Source organism: Anomaloglossus baeobatrachus, chromosome 9 (assembly GCF_048569485.1).
Source record: "Anomaloglossus baeobatrachus isolate aAnoBae1 chromosome 9, aAnoBae1.hap1, whole genome shotgun sequence".
Taxonomy (NCBI): Eukaryota; Metazoa; Chordata; class Amphibia; order Anura; family Aromobatidae; genus Anomaloglossus; species Anomaloglossus baeobatrachus.
This window is the reverse complement of record NC_134361.1, coordinates 109,194,503-109,216,371: the sequence shown is the minus strand read 5'-3', so window position 1 is coordinate 109,216,371 and position 21,869 is coordinate 109,194,503. Positions and strand designations below refer to the sequence as shown.

General features: G+C 46.5%; 1 protein-coding gene across 1 annotated transcript in view; it reads right to left on the bottom strand.

The window, feature by feature from the left end:
* ATG4A (autophagy related 4A cysteine peptidase) overlaps positions 1-21,869 on the bottom strand; it is a 73,998-nt gene that overhangs the window by 22,895 nt on the left and 29,234 nt on the right. The window contains exons 7-11 of the mRNA XM_075323927.1: positions 20,544-20,623; positions 17,710-17,891; positions 16,178-16,256; positions 6,879-7,024; positions 4,980-5,036 (exon numbers count right to left, since the gene is read on the bottom strand). Of these exons, the coding sequence (XP_075180042.1) occupies positions 4,980-5,036; positions 6,879-7,024; positions 16,178-16,256; positions 17,710-17,891; positions 20,544-20,623 (544 nt within the window). The remainder of the gene's footprint in view (positions 1-4,979; positions 5,037-6,878; positions 7,025-16,177; positions 16,257-17,709; positions 17,892-20,543; positions 20,624-21,869) is intronic.

Below are 21,869 nucleotides of genomic sequence, written 5' to 3'. Positions count from 1 at the left end.
AGAGGTGGAAACACATAAGGGAGCCGGAACTGCGACCAATCTTGCACTAAGGCGTCTGCCGCTAGAGCTCTTTGATCGCGAGACCGCGCTATGAAGGTCGGGACCTTGTTGTTGTGCCGAGACGCCATTAGGTCGACGTCCGGCACCCCCCAGCGGCGGCAGATTTCCTGAAACACGTCCGGGTGAAGGGACCATTCCCCTGCGTCCATGCCCTGGCGACTGAGGAAGTCTGCTTCCCAGTTTTCTACGCCCGGGATGTGAACTGCGGATATGGTGGATGCTCTTTCCTCCACCCACATCAGAATCCGCCTGACTTCCTGGAAGGCTTGCCGACTGCGTGTCCCTCCTTGGTGGTTGATGTATGCCACCGCTGTGGAGTTGTCCGACTGAATTCGGATCTGCTTTCCTTCCAGCCACTGCTGGAAGGCTAATAGGGCAAGATACACTGCCCTGATTTCCAGAACATTGATCTGAAGGGTGGACTCCTGCTGAGTCCACGTCCCTTGAGCCCTGTGGTGGAGAAAAACTGCTCCCCACCCTGACAGACTCGCGTCTGTCGTGACCACTGCCCAGGATGGGGGCAGGAATGATCTTCCCTGTGATAATGAGGTGGGAAGAAGCCACCATTGCAGAGAGTCCTTGGTCATCTGAGAAAAGGAGACTGTCCTGTCTAGGGAAGTTGTCTTCCCGTCCCATTGGCGGAGAATGTCCCATTGAAGTGGGCGCAGATGAAACTGCGCGAACGGGACTGCCTCCATTGCTGCCACCATCTTCCCTAGGAAGTGCATGAGGCGCCTTAAGGGGTGCGACTGACCCTGAAGGAGAGACTGCACCCCTGTCTGTAGTGACCGCTGCTTGTCCAGCGGAAGCTTCACTATCGCTGAGAGAGTATGAAACTCCATGCCAAGATACGTTAGTGATTGAGTCGGTGCCAGGTTTGACTTTGAAAAGTTGATGATCCACCCGAAAGTCTGGAGAGTCTCCAGCGCAACATTCAGGCTGTGTTGGCATGCCTCTTGAGAGGGTGCTTTGACAAGTAGATCGTCTAAGTAAGGAATCACCGAATGTCCCTGAGAATGCAAGACTGCTACCACTGCCGCCATGACCTTGGTGAAAACCCGTGGGGCTGTCGCCAGACCAAATGGCAGAGCTACGAACTGGAGATGGTCGTCTCCTATCACGAAACGTAAAAAAACGTTGGTGCTCTGTAGCAATCGGCACGTGGAGATAAGCATCTTTGATGTCTATTGATGCAAGGAAATCTCCTTGAGACATTGAGGCAATGACGGAGCGGAGGGATTCCATCCGGAACCGCCTGGCGTTCACATGCTTGTTGAGCAGCTTTAGGTCCAGAACAGGACGGAACGAGCCGTCCTTTTTTGGAACCACGAAGAGATTGGAGTAAAAACCTTGTCCTTGTTCCTGCAGAGGAACAGGGATCACCACTCCTTCTGCTCTTAGTGAGCACACCGCCTGCAGAAGGGCATTTGCTCGGTCGGGATGTGGGGAGGTTCTGAAGAACCGAGGCGGAGGATGAGAACTGAATTCTATCCTGTACCCGTGAGACAAAATGTCTGCTACCCACCGGTCTTTGACCTGTGGCAGCCAAATGTCGCAAAAGCGGGAGAGCCTGCCACCGACCGAGGATGCGGAGGGATGAGGCCGAAAGTCATGAGGCAGCCGCCTTGGAAGCGGTTCCTCCGGTTGCTTTCTTGGGGCGTGAATGAGCCCGCCAGGAATCTGAGCTCCTTTGCTCCTTCTGAGTCCCTTTGGACGAGGCGAATTGGGTCTTGCTGGAGCCTCGAAAGGACCGAAACCTCGACTGCCACTTCCTCTGTTGAGGTTTGCTCGATCTGGGCTGGGGTAAGGAGGAGTCCTTACCCTTGGACTGTTTAATGATCTCAGCCAATTGCTCACCAAACAGTCTGTCTCCAGATAGTGGCAAGCTGGTTAAACATTTCTTGGAAGCAGAATCTGCTTTCCATTCCTTTAACCACAAGGCTCTGCGCAAAACGACAGAGTTGGCAGACGCCATTGAGGTACGGCTCGTAGAGTCTAGGACAGCGTTGATAGCGTAAGTCGCAAACGCAGACATTTGCGAGGTTAGGGACGCTACTCGCGGCACTGCTGGACGTATGATAGAGTCCACCTGTGCCAGGCCAGCTGAAATAGCTTGGAGTGCCCACACGGCCGCGAATGCTGGAGCAAACGACGCGCCGATAGCTTCATAGACAGACTTTAACCAAAGGTCCATCTGTCTGTCATTGGCATCTTTAAGTGAAGCCCCATCTTCCACTGCAACTATGGATCTAGCCGCAAGCCTGGAGATTGGGGGGTCCACCTTTGGACACTGGGTCCAGCGTTTGACCACGTCAGGGGGAAAGGGATAACGTGTATCCTTAAGACGTTTGGAGAAACGCTTATCTGGATAAGCATGATGTTTCTGGACTGATTCTCTGAAGTCAGAGTGGTCCAGAAAAGTACTCAATTTACGCTTAGGATACCGGAAATGGAACTTCTCCTGCTGTGCAGCTGCCTCCTCTGCTGAAGGGGCTGGGGGAGAAATATCCAACAGTCTATTGATGGCCGCTATAAGGTCATTTACCATAGCGTCACCATCAGGGGTATCTAGATTGAGAGCGGTGTCAGGATTAGATTCCTGATCACCCACCTCTGTTTCCTCATACAGAGCCTCGTCTCGCTGAGACCCTGACCAGTGTGATGACGGCGAGGGTCTTTCCCAGCGAGCCCGCTTAGGCTGCCTGGGACTGTCATCTGAGTCAGAGTCTTCAGCCTGTGATGCCTGGGACCCCCTTGAAGTACGGATTAGTTCCAACTGAGGGGGACCAGGGAGCATAGACACAGCAGTGTCCATGGTCTGAGAAACTGGCCTGGACTGCAAGGTTTCCAGGATTTTTGTCATAGTCACAGACATCTTATCAGCAAAAACTGCAAATTCTGTCCCCGTCACCGGGGCAGGGTTCACAGGCGTCTCTGCCTGGGCCACTACTACCATAGACTCTGGCTGCCGAAGTGGCACAGGGATGGAACATTGCACACAATGGGGGTCATTGGAACCTGCCGGTAGATTAGCCCCACATGCGGCACAAGCAGTGCATACCGCCTGTGCCTTGGCACCCTTGCGTTTTGCGGATGACATGTTGTTGTCTCCTCAGAGCAATGTAGGGTATAAGCCAAGAAGCGACTGTACAGTGCAATATAAATATATATGGTACAGGGAAAAAATGCACCAAATAACACTGTGGCACTAGTGGGGCCAGCACTTATGTGCAGCTTACCGCCCGCATAAACGCGGGTGTGTGGTCGCCAGAGTCCCTTGTCTGAGTCCCCCAGAGCCTGTGTCCGTTCTCCAGCCAGACTGCATGCAGGAATGGCTGCCGGCGTCCTGTGGAGAGGGGCGGGCCCTGGGCGTGTTGAGACCAAGAGCGGGAAACTTGCGTCCCCACTGTGCCCAGTGAGAGGGCTGGAGTATGTAAATAAGACTCCAGCCCTCGGCGCTGGCTATAGAACAGCGTCTCTCCCTTTCCCTGATTGACAGGGTGGGGGCGGGAACGAAGCAGAGCTAGGCCGCAAAAGCCGGGGACTAGATTTATGAGCGCTGCCGCCGTAAAAGCGCGGGCAGCGCGAGTCCCCGGCGCACTACAAGTCCCAGCGCCGCCGCCGCTCCCGGAGCGGCCGGCGCGGTAGTTCCCAAGACATAAAATCACTCAGCTAAGCTGCAGTGACTCTAACCTGAGCGCGCAGCGCTAGTGCCCCCGGCGCACTAGCACACCCAGCAAGCTTGGAGTGTGCGTGGCCTGTCTGTGCGGGGACACAGAGTACCTGAACGTTGCAGGGCCTTGTCCCTGACTGTACTCAGCTCCTCCAGCAGGGTCTCTGGGTCTGTGGATGGAGCTCGGCCTCAGGGTTTGGGGGCCGGTAAGATCCCACTTCCACAGAGCCCCTTAGGGGGATGGGGAAGGAAAGCAGCATGTGGGCTCCAGCCTCCGTACCCGCAATGGGTACCTCAACCTTACAAACCGCAAGTGGGGTGAGAAGGGAGCATGCTGGGGGCCCTATCTGGGCCCTCTTTTCTTCCATCCGATAGAGTCAGCAGCTACTGCTGACTAAACAGTGGAGCTATGCGTGGATGTCTGACCTCCTTCGCACAAAGCAGAAAACTGGTGAGCCAGTGATCCCACTGGGGGTGTATAGCCAGAAGGGGAGGGGCCTTACACTTTTTAGTGTAATGCTTTGTGTGGCCTCCGGAGGCAGTGCTATACACCCAATCGTCTGGGTCTCCCAATGGAGCGCCGAAGAAAACCTGAATTACCACTTTATATAGAAAAAAAACAACTTTTGTTCCAGCATTTTCCTTACCTCTTTATGTCATTCGCCATGTGGGCTAATTCATTTCATAGTCAGATAGATTTTATGGATCATGTGATACTAGGAAAGTTTATTTTGTTCCCTTATTTTTCACTAGGAAAAAGGAAACAATTCCATTTTTTTTTAAATCTTATTTTTTTAGATATTTGTTTTTTAGTTGTCTTAGTTGTCCTTGAATGCGTGATCCTTTGATCACTTGTTGTATATACCACAGTGTTGCAGTATATAGTATAAACAATGGTCTCCTATGTAGCACAGTCTATGGCTTGGCTTCACAGAGGTACCCAGATAGCATCCATGGGGGTCTTCATCGGGCCCCTGGCTGCCTTGGTAACACATTAGAACCCCAGGGTTGCATAGCAGGGGCTGATGAGAGCCAGTGCATACACAATGACAATCACTCCATTTAATACTGCTGTCAGTGACTGATAGAAGCATCTAAATGGTTAAAAAGCTGCATTGATGTTACAGACTGGTCACGACTGTGCAATGCGGCCGGCATCTGTTGTGTGTATGGTGGACTAATCATACAGGTTCACCCATTTGCGCTAAGGGGTTAAATGCTAAAATCTGTATAGGTAAAAACTTACCTTCTCTACAGTAGTACACCAGGTATCAAAATCTGCCTCTTCTTTGCAGAAAAAACCCTGGGAAAAACAACAAAAACAGAATTACCAAACAACTGTCAAAGTCAACACTTGAAATGTAGAGGTTATAACAAGATTCACTTCATTCTTATGTCCCCACTTTCCGCAATGTACTGTAATAGCGGAGAGCTATCGGGCTGTGATTACACAGAATCTGATAAATCTGTGACTGGTAAATACATTGCCTACGTCAGGGGTCTCAAACTCAGCTGGGTGTATGGGCCGCACAGAGGGAAAAAATAATTTGGGGGGCCGCATTCTTTGCGGGACAAAGTGACATTTTTATTGGTACCATATATTTTTTTTACACACCTTTGGATCACTGATTTTCAACATTTCTCACTTGTTTATTATAATAAATGTGCACATTCTTTGGTTAAATATAAAAAAAAAAAAAAAAAAAAAAAAAAAAAAAAAAATTTGATGGTAAAAAAAAGTCATGCCTTATTTTGTTTTTTCTTACATTTTATCCCTTTCTTGTAACTAATAGTGTTACAATTATCACTATATAGAAATTTTGGCCAACATCTTTTAGTAATGCTCCCCATCCTATAGACATGTGCCCACCTTGTCCCCATTCTATAGTCATGTGCCCACCTTGTCCCCATCCTATAGTCATGTGCCCACCTTGTCCCCATCCTATAGACATGTGCCCACCTTGTCCCCATCCTATAGACATGTGCCCACCTTGTCCCTATTCTATAGTAAGGTTCCCACCTTCTCCCCATCCTATAGACTTGTGCCCACCTTCTCCCCATCCTATAGACATGTGCCTATCTTGTCCCCATCCTATAGACAGGTGCCCACCTTGTCCCCATCCTATAGACATGTGCCCACCTTGTCCCCATCCTATAGACATGTGCCCACCTTGTCCCCATCCTATAGACATGTGCCCACCTTGTCCCCATCCTATAGTCATGTGCCCACCTTGTCCCTATTCTATAGTCATGTGCCCATCCGGTAATAATGGGTGGGGGCAGTGGCGGCTGCGGGTGAAAGGGGGCGCTATAATTTACCGATCGCTCTCGGCTTCCTTCCACCCACAGACGCCGGAGTGAAGGTGAGGGGGCGGTCTCTGGCCCCAGATCCACAGTGATTGGACAGATCGGTCACAAGGCCGGTCTCTCCAATCAGAGCTGGGGGCGGGTGAATCAGAGGTCACCCAGCTCCAGCCAATGATCGGCTGTAACATTACAGTGGCTGTGATTGGCTGACGAACGCCGCACAGCCAATCACAGCCTCCGTAGGTCCGGGGAGGAGACACCACCCCTCCTCCCCGAATCTAAGGTATTTGTTATTGGCAATGCAAACGGCGATCGCAGCCACCGGGGCCGCGATTTCACCATGACGTTCTGGGTACGTCATGGGTCCTTAAGTACCAGGGAGCCATAACATACCCAGTACGTCATAGGTCGCTAAGGGGTTAATGTGCCGTCCTTCACATACACAAAAAATAAACAAACACCATTCTTCTCACCTGTCCCGCGTTCCCTCGGCTCCTCAGCTCTGCTTCTTGCTGTCTGCAGGCCGTGCCCCGGTGACTATCGCGGCCGGTGCAGGGACCGCAGCCCCTGGCAGCGATTTCTGTCAGATGAATGTTTTGCTGCACAGTCCTTGCTTCTAAGAGCGCAGCGCCGGCAAAACACTCATCTAACAAAGTACAGACAGTGGCTGCGGCCCATGCACCGGCCGCAATAGTGAACAGGGGCACGGGCCTGGGGGCCCGCACGAAGCAGGTTGACTGGCCGCATGCGGCCCGCGGGCCGCGTGTTTGAGACCCCTGGCCTACGTCTTCATTCCATGTGATGGCCATTAAGCATGGGTTACCCTGAATTTACTTACTAATGCCACAGAGGGGTCCAGATTCAGAATCTTCATCCTATTGGGATTTTTTTGGCAGTGGTAAGTGTGATCCTGCACAGTGCCGGCTTCTTCTGACTCCACAAATGCCTGTGTGGTGTGAGGATCCAGGTAAATAAGCTCATCACCTGCACAAAAAAAAAAATAAATAAATAAAACACCAAAAACTAAAATAAACTACATGTAAATTAAATTGATAGAGAAGTATCGTAATACATTAAATTACCAGTGGTCATGATGGAAGGTAAACCAAGAGCTCCTTTGATAAATATACATTTTGGGACCAATTCATCGTGTGTGATTTATTCAAGTCACTTTTTTTGTCTTGCAGAACTCGTTGACATATTTTTTCCTCTAAACTCTTTAACCCCTTAGTGACGGAGCTAATTTTCACCTTAATGACCAGACCAAATTTTGCAATTCTGACCAGTGTCACTTCATGAGGTTATAACTCTGGAACGCTTCAACGGATCCCGGTGATTCTGAGATTGTTTTTTCGTCACATATTGGACTTCATGTTAGTACCAAATTTAGGACAATATTTTTTGCGTTTATTTATGAAAAAAATTGAATTTTGGCAAAAATTTTGAAAATTTAGCAATTTTCAACTTTTGAATTTTATACCGTTAAACCAGAGATTTCTGTGACACAAAATAGTTAATAAATAACATTTCCCACATGTCTACTTTACATCAGCACAATTTTGGAAACAGAATTTTTTTTTTGTTAGGAAGTTAGAAGAGTTCAAAGTGTATCAGCGATTTCTCATTTTTACATCAAAATTTACAAAACCATTTTTTTAGGGACCACATCACATTTGAAGTGACTTTGAGAGGCCTAAATCACAGAAAATACCCAAAAGTGACACCATTCTAAAAACTGCACCCCCCAAAGTACTCAAAACCACATTCAAGAAGTTTATTAACCCTTCAGGTGCTTCACATGAACAAAAGCAATGTGGAATGAAAAAAAGCAAAAATTAAAATTTTACCTAAAAATGTTGCTCTAACCCAAATTTATTCACTTTTAGAAGAAATAACAGAACAAAATGGACCACAAAACTTGTTCCCCACTTTCTTATGAGCGCGCCGATACCCCACATGTGGTCAGAAACCTCTGTTTGGACAAATGGGAGGGCTCGGAACAGAAGGAGCAATATTTGAATTTTGGAAAGCAAATTTGGCTGAAACAGATTGCGGGCACCATGTTGCATTTACAGGTCCGCTAAGGTACCTAAACAGAAGAAACCCCTCACAAGTGACGCCATTTTGGAACAAGACCCCTCAAGGCTTCTATCTAGGGGTATAGTGAGCATTTTGGATCCACAGGTACTTCACAGATTTTGTTAATGTTACGTTGTCATATTGAAAATTTTAATAATTTTCTCAAAAATGTTGCTTTAGCATCAATTTTCTCACTTTTTCAAGAGGGAATTCCAAAAATTTGACCTCAAGGTTTGTTACCCACTTTTTTATAAGCGCGGTGATACCTCACATGTGGTCTGAAACCTTTGTTTGGACAAATGGGAGGGCTTGGAACGGAAGGAACAATATTTGAATTTTGGAAAGTAAATTTGGCTGAAAAAGATTGCGGGCACCATGTCGCATTTGGAGGTCCCCTAAGGTACCTAAACAGCAGAAACCCCGCACAAGTGACCCCATTTTGGAAACTAGGCCCCTCAAAGAATTTATCTAGATGTTTGGTGAGTACCCTGAACCCCCAGGTGCTTCACAGAATTTTATAACGTTGAGCCATAAAAATAAAAAAAATAAAATTTTAGCACAAAATTGTTATTTCAACCAGGTAGCTTTTTTTCACAAGGGTAACAGGAAAAAAATCACCATGAAATGTATTGTGCAATTTCTCCTGAGTTTGGCGATACCTTATATGTGGTGGAACTCAACTGTTTGGGCACACGGCGGGGCTCGGAAGGGAAGGAGTGCCATTTGACTGCAAAATTGTCTGGAATCAATAGCGGACACCATGTTGCATTAGGAGAGCCCCTGAGGTGCCTATACAGTGAAGCTCCTCAACATGTGGCCACATTTCGGAAAATAGACCCCACAAGGAATTTATCTAGATGTTTGGGGAGTACCCTGAACCCCCAGGTGCTTCACAGAAGTTTATAATGTTGAGCTGTGAAAATAAAAAAAATACATTTTTACCACAAAATTGTTACTTCAACCAGGTAGCTTTTTTTTTTTTCAAGTGTAAAAGTAAAAAATTCAGCATAAAATTTATTGTGCAATTTCTCCTGAGTTTGGCGATACCTTCTATGTGGTGGAAATCAACTGTTTGGGCGCACAGCAGGGCTCGGAAGGGAAGGAGTGCCATTTGACTGCACAATTGGCTGGAATCATTAGCGGACGCTATGTTGAATTTGGAAAGCCCCTAAGGTGCCTAAACAGTGGAGGTTTCCCACAAGTGACCCCATTCTGGAAACAAGACACTTCAAGGCTTTTATCTAGGTGTACAGTTAGGTCCAGAAATATTTGGACAGTGACACAAGTTTTGTTATTTTAGCTGTTTACAAAAACATGTTCAGAAATACAATTATATATATATAATATGGGCTGAAAGTGCACACTCCCAGCTGCAATATGAGAGTTTTCACATCCAAATCGGAGAAAGGGTTTAGGAATCATAGCTCTGTAATGCATAGCCTCCTCTTTTTCAAGGGACCAAAAGTAATTGGACAAGGGACTCTAAGGGCTGCAATTAACTCTGAAGGCGTCTCCCTCGTTAACCTGTAATCAATGAAGTAGTTAAAAGGTCTGAGGTTGATTACAGGTCTGTGGTTTTGCATTTGGAAGCTGTTGTTGTGACCAGACAACATGCGGTCTAAGGAACTCTCAATTGAGGTGAAGCAGAACATCCTGAGGCTGAAAAAAAAGAAAAAATCCATCAGAGAGATAGCAGACATGCTTGGAGTAGCAAAATCAACAGTCGGGTACATTCTGAGAAAAAAGAAATTGACTGGTGAGCTTGGGAACTCAAAAAGGCCTGGGCGTCCACGGATGACAACAGTGGTGGATGATCGCCGCATACTTTCTTTGGTGAAGAAGAACCCGTTCACAACATCAACTGAAGTCCAGAACACTCTCAGTGAAGTAGGTGTATCTGTCTCTAAGTCAACAGTAAAGAGAAGACTCCATGAAAGTAAATACAAAGGGTTCACATCTAGATGCAAACCATTCATCAATTCCAAAAATAGACAGGCCAGAGATAAATTTGCTGAAAAACACCTCATGTAGCCAGCTCAGTTCTGGAAAAGTATTCTATGGACAGATGAGACCAAGATCAACCTGTACCAGAATGATGGGAAGAAAAAAGTTTGGAGAAGAAAGGGAACGGCACATGATCCAAGGCACACCACATCCTCTGTAAAACATGGTGGAGGCAACGTGATGGCATGGGCATGCATGGCTTTCAATGGCACTGGGTCACTTGTGTTTATTGATGACATAACAGCAGACAAGAGTAGCCGGATGAATTCTGAAGTGTACCGGGATATACTTTCAGCCCAGATTCAGCCAAATGCCGCAAAGTTGATCGGACGGCGCTTCATAGTACAGATGGACAATGACCCCAAGCATACAGCCAAAGCTACCCAGGAGTTCATGAGTGCAAAAAAGTGGAACATTCTGCAATGGCCAAGTCAATCACCAGATCTTAACCCAATTGAGCATGCATTTCACTTGCTCAAATCCAGACTTAAGACGGAAAGACCCACAAACAAGCAAGACCTGAAGGCTGCGGCTGTAAAGGCCTGGCAAAGCATTAAGAAGGAGGAAACCCAGCGTTTGGTGATGTCCATGGGTTCCAGACTTAAGGCAGTGATTGCCTCCAAAGGATTCGCAACAAAATATTGAAACTAAAAATTTTTTTTTGGGTTTGGTTTATTTGTCCAATTACTTTTGACCTCCTAAAATGTGGAGTGTTTGTAAAGAAATGTGTACAATTCCTACAATTTCTATCAGATATTTTTGTTCAAACCTTCAAATTAAACGTTACAATCTGCACTTGAATTCTGTTGTAGAGGTTTCATTTCAAATCCAATGTGGTGGCATGTAGAGCCCAACTCGCGAACATTGTGTCACTGTCCAAATATTTCTGGACCTAACTGTATATTGAGCAGTTTGAATCCAAGAGTACTTCACAGAATTTGATAAGCTTAGGTTGCCATATTGAAAATTTTCATTTTTTTTTCACAAAAATGTTGCTTTAGCATCAAATTTCTTACTTTTTCAAGAGGCAACAACAAACCATGGACCCAAGAGGTTGTTATCCAATGTCTTATGAGCACAGGGATACCCCACATGTGGCCAAAAGCCTCTGTTTGGATAAATGGGAGGGCTTGGAATGGAAGGAGCACCATTTGAATTCTGGAAAAGTTGAAATAAATTGCGGGCACCATGTCACATAGCAGGGCCCCTTGGGTACCTATACAGCAGAAACCCCCCACAAGTGACCCCATTTTGGAAACTGGATTTTATTCAGGAGTATAGTAAGCATTTTGAATCCACAGGTACTTCACAAAAATGTTGCTGTAGCAACAAATTTCTCACTTTTAGGCTATGTGGCCATGATCCAGCGACACGGCGTCTAGTACACAGTGTCAGCCTTCCTGCAGAGATGTGAGTGTTGTCCACGGGAGAACGCAGCTGCCCATGCCCACGATTTGGGTTCAGGCTGCTGTGGAGCTCTAAGCTACCTGCAGAGAACACTCTTGTCTCCGCAGCATAAACTGACATGCTGAGGCTCGGGAAGCTGCGCCACAGGTCAGTTTATTCTGCAGAGAAGAGAAGCACAGTGGGCATGGTATTTCTAAAAATCCTTCCACTGTGCTTCTACTGCACAATGCAGCGCTATGGATGCAGGGAAAACACTCTGTGCCCAAAACGCTGCAAATCCCGATTGTGGGCGCACAGCCTAAAATGCTACAATGGATGAATGGATAGATGTCAAACAAATATAACGTCCCATTCCCCTGCATATTCTAAGCTGGCGCCCTTTAGTGCCTTTCATGTGGCACTACAGGGGGCCTAGCCTTGTATTTAGCCCCCCCCAAAAAATTAATAATTAAAATAAACAACGTGGGGTCCCCCCTATTTTTGATAGCCAGCTAGGGTACAGCAGACAGCTGTAGCCTGCAAACCACAGCTGACAGCTTCACCTTGGCGCTGGTGATCAATTTGGAGGGCTCCCCAGGCGTTTTTTTTTTTTTTAAAAAAAAAAAACAAACAAACGTGGGGTCCCCCCCAAATTAGATCACCAGCCAAGGTGAAGCGGACAGCTGGGGTCTGGTATTCTCAGGGTGGGGTTAGTGATGTCACGGCATCTAAACAGGTACCCGACATCACTAACCCAGTCAGTAATAGAAAAAAATAAACACAAAAAAAAAAATGTATTTGAAAAAAAAAACTCCCCGAAACATTCCTTTTTCACCAATTTATTGAAAATAAATTTCGGTCGCTGTAATCCATTTTGGAGGTCCCTCGGCGACTCTGGACCTTCTAGAATATGGGGGGCACATTCAGGGAACGTATCCCCCATTTTCTGGAAGAGCAAGCTCTCCATGAGCAGTGTGGGTGCAGTAATCTGAGAATACTGCACTCACACTGCTCCGGTCCAACCTAGGACAGAGTGACGTGCAGTAACCTCATTCCAGAATATGAGGGGCACGCTCACAGAACGTACCCCCCCATTTTCTAGAACAGCAGACTCTCCATGTGAGGAGTGTGGCTGCAGATTACTGCACTCACTCTCCCCCGGTCCACAGTACAGCAGCATGTGCAAGCAGCGCGGTCAGCGTCCCTGCTTGCAAGGATCCAGCTGACAGCCGCTGTCTGCACATGCGCCGCCAGCTTTCCAGAGGAGGCGGAGTGATCGCGGGGACAGAGCAGCAGCCAGGTAACGGAAGACCGGGGGCTGAGGGGGGGTGACGGCGGGACCTGGGGACGACTTTTCTGTCGCATGTGACGTGTCACATGCGGCAGAAAGAGCAGGATGAATGCGGCCGCGCGCTACTGTGCGCTGCGCGCCGCCATCTTGCACGCTCCGGAGGAGGGAAGGGGGAGCGCTCTGGAGAACCGGAGGGTGCTCCGGGGGACCAGAGATCTCCGGTGCACCGGAGGAGGGGTCAGGGGGAGGACATTTCCCTCCGATCTGAAATGTTTCATCATTTCAGATCGGAGGGAAATTAATGCAGAGCCGGCGGTGGCGGCAGTTTTCGGCGCGCGTCGGCGCCATTTTGGATGTCCGTGGGGGTGGGGCTGGTGGGGGTTGATTTCTCCGGTAGCGGGGGCTTTGGGGGCACTAGAGGATTATATTTCTTTATCATCTGACATGTTTGATCATGTCAGATGAGAAAGAAATCAGTATTATTTGCCATTTTTTTTTTTTTTTTTTTTTTTTATGTCTACGTCGGTATACGGTGTATACCGGCGATCACATTATCGGGGTCCAAAAAAAAACACCCCGATTCATAATCTTGGGGGTCTCAGCTACCCCCGGTAGCTGAAACCCCCGAGATTTTTCGTCACTGGGGGGCGCTACAAGCTTTTTCCGGCCTGACGTCTCAAGACGTCGGAACAGAATAAGTACCCTGTTTTTCCGACGTCTTGAGGCGTTAGGCCGTCGCTATGGGGTTAAACTAGTGAATGTGGCGCAAATATTAAATGTTTTATTTTTGTCTTTAACCATTTTTGAGATTTTTTTTGTTGCTGACAAGTCTTTTTAAAGGGAATCTGTCAGCAGGTTTTTGCTCCCTAGCCTGAGAAGCATAATGTAGGCAAAGAGATCCTGAATCCAACGATGTATCACTTAGATTACTGGCTGAAGCTGTTTTGACACAATCAGAATTTTTAGGTTTAGTCATGTAGCTGGCCCCGGGGAGCGGTCCTGCCCATACCAGGCTCTCAATAGAGATCGATTCCTCGCTGTCAATGTACAATCACAGCACAGGCCGTGCCGGAGTTCTCTGCTCTTGCGTTTCTAATCCTGTAATGGTAAGTGTCCTGCTGCTTAAACAAACATAGCAAATAAAAGATGGGACTGTGAGAAAACAGGCATGCCTGAATGCTCTGTGTTAACCCTTGCAGCATGCTGGCTTCAGTTTACATAGGGAAAACCTGCTGACAGATTCCCTTTAAAAGTTGGGAAAAAAGGTGTCAAAATTGAAAACTCCTTCAGGAACCCTACTTCAGGGGGGAGACGGAAGTGACACGCACAAAAAAAAAAAAGAGTCACATTTGGTAAAGTTTGCATTTCATGAATCTATCTAAAACATCTGCACAAGCAAAATTGTTGAGGCAAAATTAACAATAGAAAAAAAAACCTTAAAAAACAAAGAGAACAGTGGTGCAAAATGTACAGCGAGTAACACACAAAATATACTCTAGCCACTAAAAAGGAGCAAACTACTCCGGAAAAGTGAAGAAACCGTGGTCTTTGTTTCTGGACACAAACTACTCACAAAAAGTTAGAGATATTTGGCGCTCGGGTGAAATATATGTAAAACAAAGATTTCATGCCACAGTGATATTTTATCATGAAAGTCGGGCATTTGAGTAAAAGCAGTGGTGATTTCCTCATCTCAAACAATTTATTGAAACAAAAGCCAACAGTGGTGGTATACCCCCCCCTCCCCCAAATGTTAGTGTCTCAATAATGTCATGTGGCCTTGAGCATCAATTACAGCTGACAACGACGCCTCCTGCTGGTCACAAGTGGAGATACTGTCTGCTGAGGGATGGCATCCCACTCTTGTTGAAGGACGGCCTTCAGGCCACTGAGGTTCTGGGGTACGGAGTTACGGCCTCTATACGGCGACTCAGCTGATCCTATAGGTTTTCTCTGGATTCAGGTCTGGAGAAAGTGCAGCCGCTCCGTTTGAGGTTCCAGAGACTCCCAATGATGCGACCTTTATGAGTTGGAGCATTGTCATCCATGAAGGTTATATTAGACCTGTGTTGTTCATACAGAGGCACAATGACCGGATTAATCAGGTTATTCCAGTAGAAGGGGTGGTCACCGTACCATTCACCAAACTGTAGGGCAGTTCTGTATTGACTAGACACACCGACCCACATTACCACACTACACTACGGTAACACTACCACCATGAAAGGCTTGTCTGGTGACAACAGTGGCTGATGTATAGAACTCTCCTGGACGTCTCCAACATTTTTAGTGGTCATCATTTCTGCTTAGTGTGATCAACTTTTCATCAGTGACCAGCACTGAGACCCACTGGTCTCTTGTCCAGCGTAGATGACGCCTGTGCCTGGTGGTGTGGTCAAGTACTTTGCAGGTCGTCTAGCACACAGGCCACGCTGATGTAAATGGTTTGGAATGGTCTGATGTGACACTTGGATGCCTCTCACCTTCCTTAAATGTGCCTGGAGTTTTTGTGTCATTCATCATTGGGTTCCATAGGGCATTGTTAACAATGAAGCGGTCATCAGTGTGGGATGTGGTCAAAGGACGTCCACTTCTGTCCTTTCTGTGACTCTTCCAAGCTCTCTATCTCTATTGCAACCTGCTGGTGACACTCTGTGTTACTCTAAGCTCAGTGGTCACTTGCATGTAAGAAAATCCTACTTGAAGCCTCACAATGGCGAGATGCTGCTGATCAATTGTTGGTGTTGTCTTGGTCTCATGATGTCAAAATGTGAGCAGTATGATGAGGAGGACTGATAAATACCAATTCTAATTGAACCTTGAAATTTATTGGGCGACTCGTGGATCAAACACTTATTGTGAATTTTGCCATTAAGCTCATGGTTAGAGAGCAGCAAGTTGTGCAAAAAGTACTGAAACATTAAACAGTTGGACATGTGCATCCAAAAGTTTAGAGAAGGTCACAATTCACCTGTAAAGGTCAGAGGGCATTTTAGGATCATCCTGAAATTTTACCTGAAAGCCAAATATCCTGAACGTTTTGTGAGTGGTGTAATATTACAGACGGACTCATTTTCGATGCCCTGACTTTATAGTTGGTAAAATAATGTTTTCATTACTCTACACATCTTTATATCAGAAATAAATGAGAAATGCTGAAAAGGATGATGGACAGGAACTTTCTGTATAGGTCAGAAATGGTCCAAAGCAATAGCATCAAACCCATCGTGGGTTATATTCACTTGTTAGACTGATGGTGGCACTATTACGTTCTGGACCTGGGCTGGTTATCTGCAGACAACCAGGTTCTCCAAATTCACAAGATATAACCTTCATTGCTGAATGTATAATTCCCTATCGCATAATCGCCAGCTTACCTGAAAAGCCTATGAAATAATAGGCATTATTTGGTTTTCCTCCTAGCGCTCCTAGTGACTGCGGCATTTTAAAACATTCCTGTAGAGAGAAGGCAGAGAACATGTAACTTGTGGTCCATCACCCGAGGTTATAACGGAGCACACGGCGTCTACTCCGGTCTTTATCATAGGCCTGCAAACTCACAGCTGAGATTGTGTTTCATATCTTATTCCATGTATGCCCAGCACTCATGTACATGGACGGTAAAGGGCCATTTACACGCTGCGACATCGCTAACGATATATCGTTGGGGTCATGGTGTTTGTGACGCACATCCGGCGCCGTTAGCGACATCGCAGCGTGTGACACCAAGGAGCGACCTAAAACGATCGCAAAAGAGGTAAAAATCGTTGGTATTGGAGAGGTCGCTCAAACACCAAAAATCGTTGACAGGTGAGTAGCGAGGTCGTTTGTCGTTCCTACAGCACCACACATCGCTGTGTGACACCGCGGGAACGACGATCATCTCCTTACTTGCGTCCACCGGCAATGAGGAAGGAAGGAGGTGGGCGGGATGTTATGTCCCGCTCATCTCTGCCCCTCCTCTGCTATTGGCCGGCCGCTTAGTGACGCCGCAGTGACGTCGCTATGACGCTGAATGCACCTCCCTCTTGAGGGAGGGAATGTTCGGCGGTCACAGCGACGTCGCTGACAAGGTATGTGCGTGTTAAGCTGCCGTAGCGATAATGTTTGCTACGGCAGCGAGCACCAAATGTCGCACGAGCAACGGGGGCGGGTGCTATCGCGCATGACATCGCTAGCGATGTTGCAGCGTGTAAAGCGGCCTTAAGTTTTATGGTGGTCTGGTTTAGATATTCCCTATTCATATCCACTATTTGGACATATGGCTTACATAGAGGAAGCCTCCTGTTCAGAACTTCCCAATATGCCTCGAGCTGCTACTGATTTTAATGGGTGCTGGGTAATGCTTCCTCCTCACTAAGGACATGGATAGGGGTTCATCAGCAGATCATAGCAGTCACCTCCCAGTTATCACATAATTCTACATTTTGCCTCCTTCTTTAGCTTGTGTTGAATTGCCTTTTGCTGGTTGCATTATAGGCTAACTGAGGGACAGTCAGTGAGCTCATTTTGCCAGGATAGTTTACAACTCTTAAAATTGCTGCTCTCAGCTGATGGATGATCACATGAAAGTTGAGTTGAACTTTGTAATCATTGACTGCCAAGAGGAGCTCAAAAAAAAAAAAAAAAAAAAGAATTTTAAACTCTCCCATCAGAAAGAGCTCACTGATGGATTCTCAGTTAACTCATTCTGTAGCCCAGTGCAATACAGAGCCTTTAGAAGGCAGAGAAGTAAAAAGAATACATTAAATCCAAGTGCAACAATGAATTTCAGACTAAAGATATATGCACGTAATTAAACATAAATTGCCTCTGAAGGTGTCCAGATTCTTTCAGGTAAGAGAGTTATAGACACGTACATTTAGGGGATGGTTTAATTTCTGAAACCATTAATTGTCATCAGCCTTACCTTAAAAGCATCAATATAAACAGGGTTAATCTGGTTAATTCCTAGACGCAGAGGCACAACGAGCAGCAGCGGCCTCCACGCAGAGCATGATGTGTCTCTGCCTCTGCTCCAAGCACTTTGGTGGGTGCGAGCCTCAGTCTGCAGGGCGCTCCACGGGTGAGGGCGATAGCCGCACATCTTCCCTAAATTAATGAAACAACCACCACAATCAATGTAGATACCTTCTATGGTATATATAGTACATACATTGCAGGTCATAATTAGAGTTGGGCGAGTACCTAACTATTCGTACTCACCATACTCATAACAAGTACTGTCTAATACTCGCGTATTTGTTCCAAAGAGTGTGTGCAATGCAAGTCAATGGGGAAAACTCGCAAAGTAACGAGTAACCTGAATGCCGCACTATTTGCTACTCTCACAAATAGTGCAGAATTTGGATTACTCGTTACAATGCGAGTTTTCACCATTGACTTGCATTGCACATGCTATTCGGAATGAATATGCAAGTATTAGACAATATTCGTTAGGAGTATGGCGAGTACGAATAGTTAGGTACTCGCTCAACTCTAGTCATAATATGCAATGTGCAGAACAAGAGTTTCTAACATGGCAATAAGAAAATACATGTGACTCCCAGTTACAAGGGGAAAACTGCCTCCTGCGGTGCCGAACACTACCAGCAGAGCTGATCCGAGTCTGCTAGGACCTGGGAGCCCAGCTACACTGGTGTGGCAGGCCAAATTAACCCCATCGCAGATCAAGCCCGGGCATAGTCTTGTCCAGGCCACAGTATACCCCCATAGATTAACTGTCCTATTCCAAACTATACCCCTCCAGGCCAAAATATACCCTAAATTGGAACCCAGGTATAGTTTGGCCCAGGCCACAGTATACCCCAAGGACAAACACTATATCTGGGGGTGTAAATTAGTACAGTGCTTACACTGCCCTGACATTAGATGGCGCTGTCCCATCACTGCATAGTTAATGTTATGTATTGTAACTTATGTATGTTTCTCTCTGCTCTATGACACCAAACTTTTTTCTAATTTTGACAACCATAAAAGACCAGCTGTATGACCAGCCTTTCAGATTCTATACCGCAACACAACAAAACTACCCCCAGTAGATCTACGATCTACCCTCATAGAAAAGTGTACATCACTCAATGCTACTGATAGGGGTATAATATGTCTTCAGTGTAGGAGGAGAAAAAGGGGTTAAACCCGCGCAATCCGCCAAATAAGATGTAGAGATGTTGATAGTTTAATCACTCTTTTATTCCATAGGTCTACGCGTTTCAAGGTGCAGGGACCTCTTCCTCAGGACCAGAAAATCAACATATGTTGCGCGGGTTTAACCCCTTTTTCTCCTCCTACACTGAAGACTTCTGCATGTGGGGCCGCGGCAGCCGCCATTATCCTATGCTATCTACGGTGGTTGTGACCCTTCACAACCATTTTTGGTGAGTGTATTTATCTATATACTAACCTGTACTTATCTGGTAAAACCCTATCAGCGCTTCTGTTTTTTAGCACTATTATCAGGGGTATAAAATGGGAAGAGGGGTATATTTTAGTCTAGGCCAATTTATACCCCAGAGTATACTCTAGCCTAGGCCATGTTAACCCCAGGTACAGTCTGGACTGTGGGTATACTCCCAGCTGTTGCACCGGTACAGACTGCAGGTCTTGTAGAGTCACTGGTAATATGGCTGCTTCCGCTCCCTGCACAGCTCATTGTCACTACGAAGACGAAAGTTGTAATTCTCTAGTTTCTCCACCTTTACGATAGTCATTGGTTTTATCCCTGCGCTAAGTCATGGTCGATCTCATGTTAAAGAATAGAAATTATTCTTTCCATGTATTTGAAAATACATTTCTATTTGTTCATCGGCAAAATAAGTCATCAGCCGAGGATTGTGGCAATGGACATCTCACAAAGAACTCAAGAGCACTCAGTAAAGTGAGCTCTCCAGTGTATGGGGAAGTTGGGGGAGTTTACTAATTTATTGTTCAGAGCTTAACTGTAAAAAACCCTTTCCTTTTTAGAAATCTAAATCATCTCCACATGTACAGAAGGTCCTCTGGTCCATTGAAAGATCCCTTGAAGTGATAAATAAATGCTCATAGTTTCATGATGATCTATCAATTGAGTATTATCAAGGTAATTGTGGGCCAAACAAAGGTTTGCTGCACTGCCATGACTAGCAGCTTTTATTATCCCCCAAAAATGAAACATGTTCAACTTTGATATGAAGGTTTGTTTTGAGGGGTCTTCACACTAAAGATTGAAAAGTATAGAGGGGTTGTCCAGTCCAGTATGAGATTTATGAGGCACGGACACCAGACACCGCACCGATCAGCAGTTATTTGCCCTGGTGGCAGCCAGAGATAAACACTTAAAGCAGATGCAAAATGCATCTCCATTCAATGTGCAGGAGTTGCTGCACACTAGCTCCTATACCTCTGAATGAGAGCTGTGCTGTGATACTCAGCAGTGGCCACTCCACATTCCGAGATGGCAGTGGTACAGCTAAAACTTCAGCGGCAAAGCTATAACTGGCAACGGCAAAGCTATAACTGGCAACGGCACAGCTATACCTGGCGGCGGCACAGCTATAACTGGCGGCGGCACAGCTATAACTGGCGGCGGCACAGCTATAACTGGCGGCGGCACAGCTATTACTGGCAGCACTGCACTATTACTGCACTATGCAGCAAAAGATTATTCCATTATTATGCATTATTAATTACACTTCTTGGGGTTTTTCCTTCTGTCCATTTCATTGGCAGATAACTGGGTTCTAATAAGAGGAAAACGTAACTTACTTATATCTTCGATGACCACTGTATTATCCATTGAAACATAGACAGCTAAGGAGTTCCACTCATCAAACAGAGCAAGTTTCCTGTGATTATATAAAAAAAAAAAAAAAAAAAAGAGTAAAGAAGGGAATTTTGTTTACTTACCGTAAATTCCTTTTCTTCTAGCTCTAATTGGGAGACCCAGACAATTGGGTGTATAGGCTATGCCTCCGGAGGCCGCACAAAGTATTACACTCAAAAGTGTTAAGCCCCTCCCCTTCTGCCTATACACCCCCCGTGCTCCCACGGGCTCCTCAGTTTTGGTGCAAAAGCAAGAAGGAGGAAAAAGAATTATAAACTGGTTAAAGTAACTTCAATCCGAAGGAATATCGGAGAACTGAAACCATTCAACATGAACAGCATGTGTACACAAAAAAACAGGGGCGGGTGCTGGGTCTCCCAATTAGAGCTAGAAGAAAAGGAATTTACGGTAAGTAAACAAAATTCCCTTCTTCTTTGTCGCTCTATTGGGAGACCCAGACAATTGGGACGTCCAAAAGCAGTCCCTGGGTGGGTAAAATAATACCTCGTAAGAGAGCCGTAAAACGGCCCTTTCCTACAGGTGGGCAACCGCCGCCTGAAGGACTCGTCTACCTAGGCTGGCATCCGCCGAATCATAGGTATGCACCTGATAGTGCTTCGTGAAAGTGTGCAGGCTCGACCCGGTAGCCGCCTGACACACCTGCTGAGCCGTAGCCTGGTGCCTCAAAGCCCAGGACGCGCCCACGGCTCTGGTAGAATGGGCCTTCAGCCCTGAGGGAACCGGAAGCCCAGCCGAACGGTAAGCTTCGATAATTGGCTCCTTGAACCACCGAGCCAGGGTTGATTTGGAAGCCTGTGACCCTTTACGCTGGCCAGCGACAAGGACAAAGAGTGCATCCGAGCGGCGCAGGGGCGCCGTACGAGAAATGTAGAGTCTGAGTGCTCTCATCAAATCTAACAAGTGCAAATCCTTTTCACATTGGTGAACTGGATGAGGATAAAAAGAAGGTAAGGAAATATCCTGATTGAGATGAAAGGAGGATACCACCTTAGGGAGAAAATCCGGAACCGGACGTGGAACCACCTTGTCCTGGTGAAACACCAGGAAAGGGGCTTTGCACGACAATGCTGCTAGCTCAGACACTCTCCGAAGTGAAGTGACTGCTACTAGAAAAAACACTTTCCGCGAAAGGCGTGAGAGAGAAATATCCCTCATTGGCTCGAATGGTGGTTTCTGAAGAACCATCAGCACCCTGTTCAGATCCCAGGGTTCTAACGGCCGCTCGTAAGGAGGGACGATGTGACAAA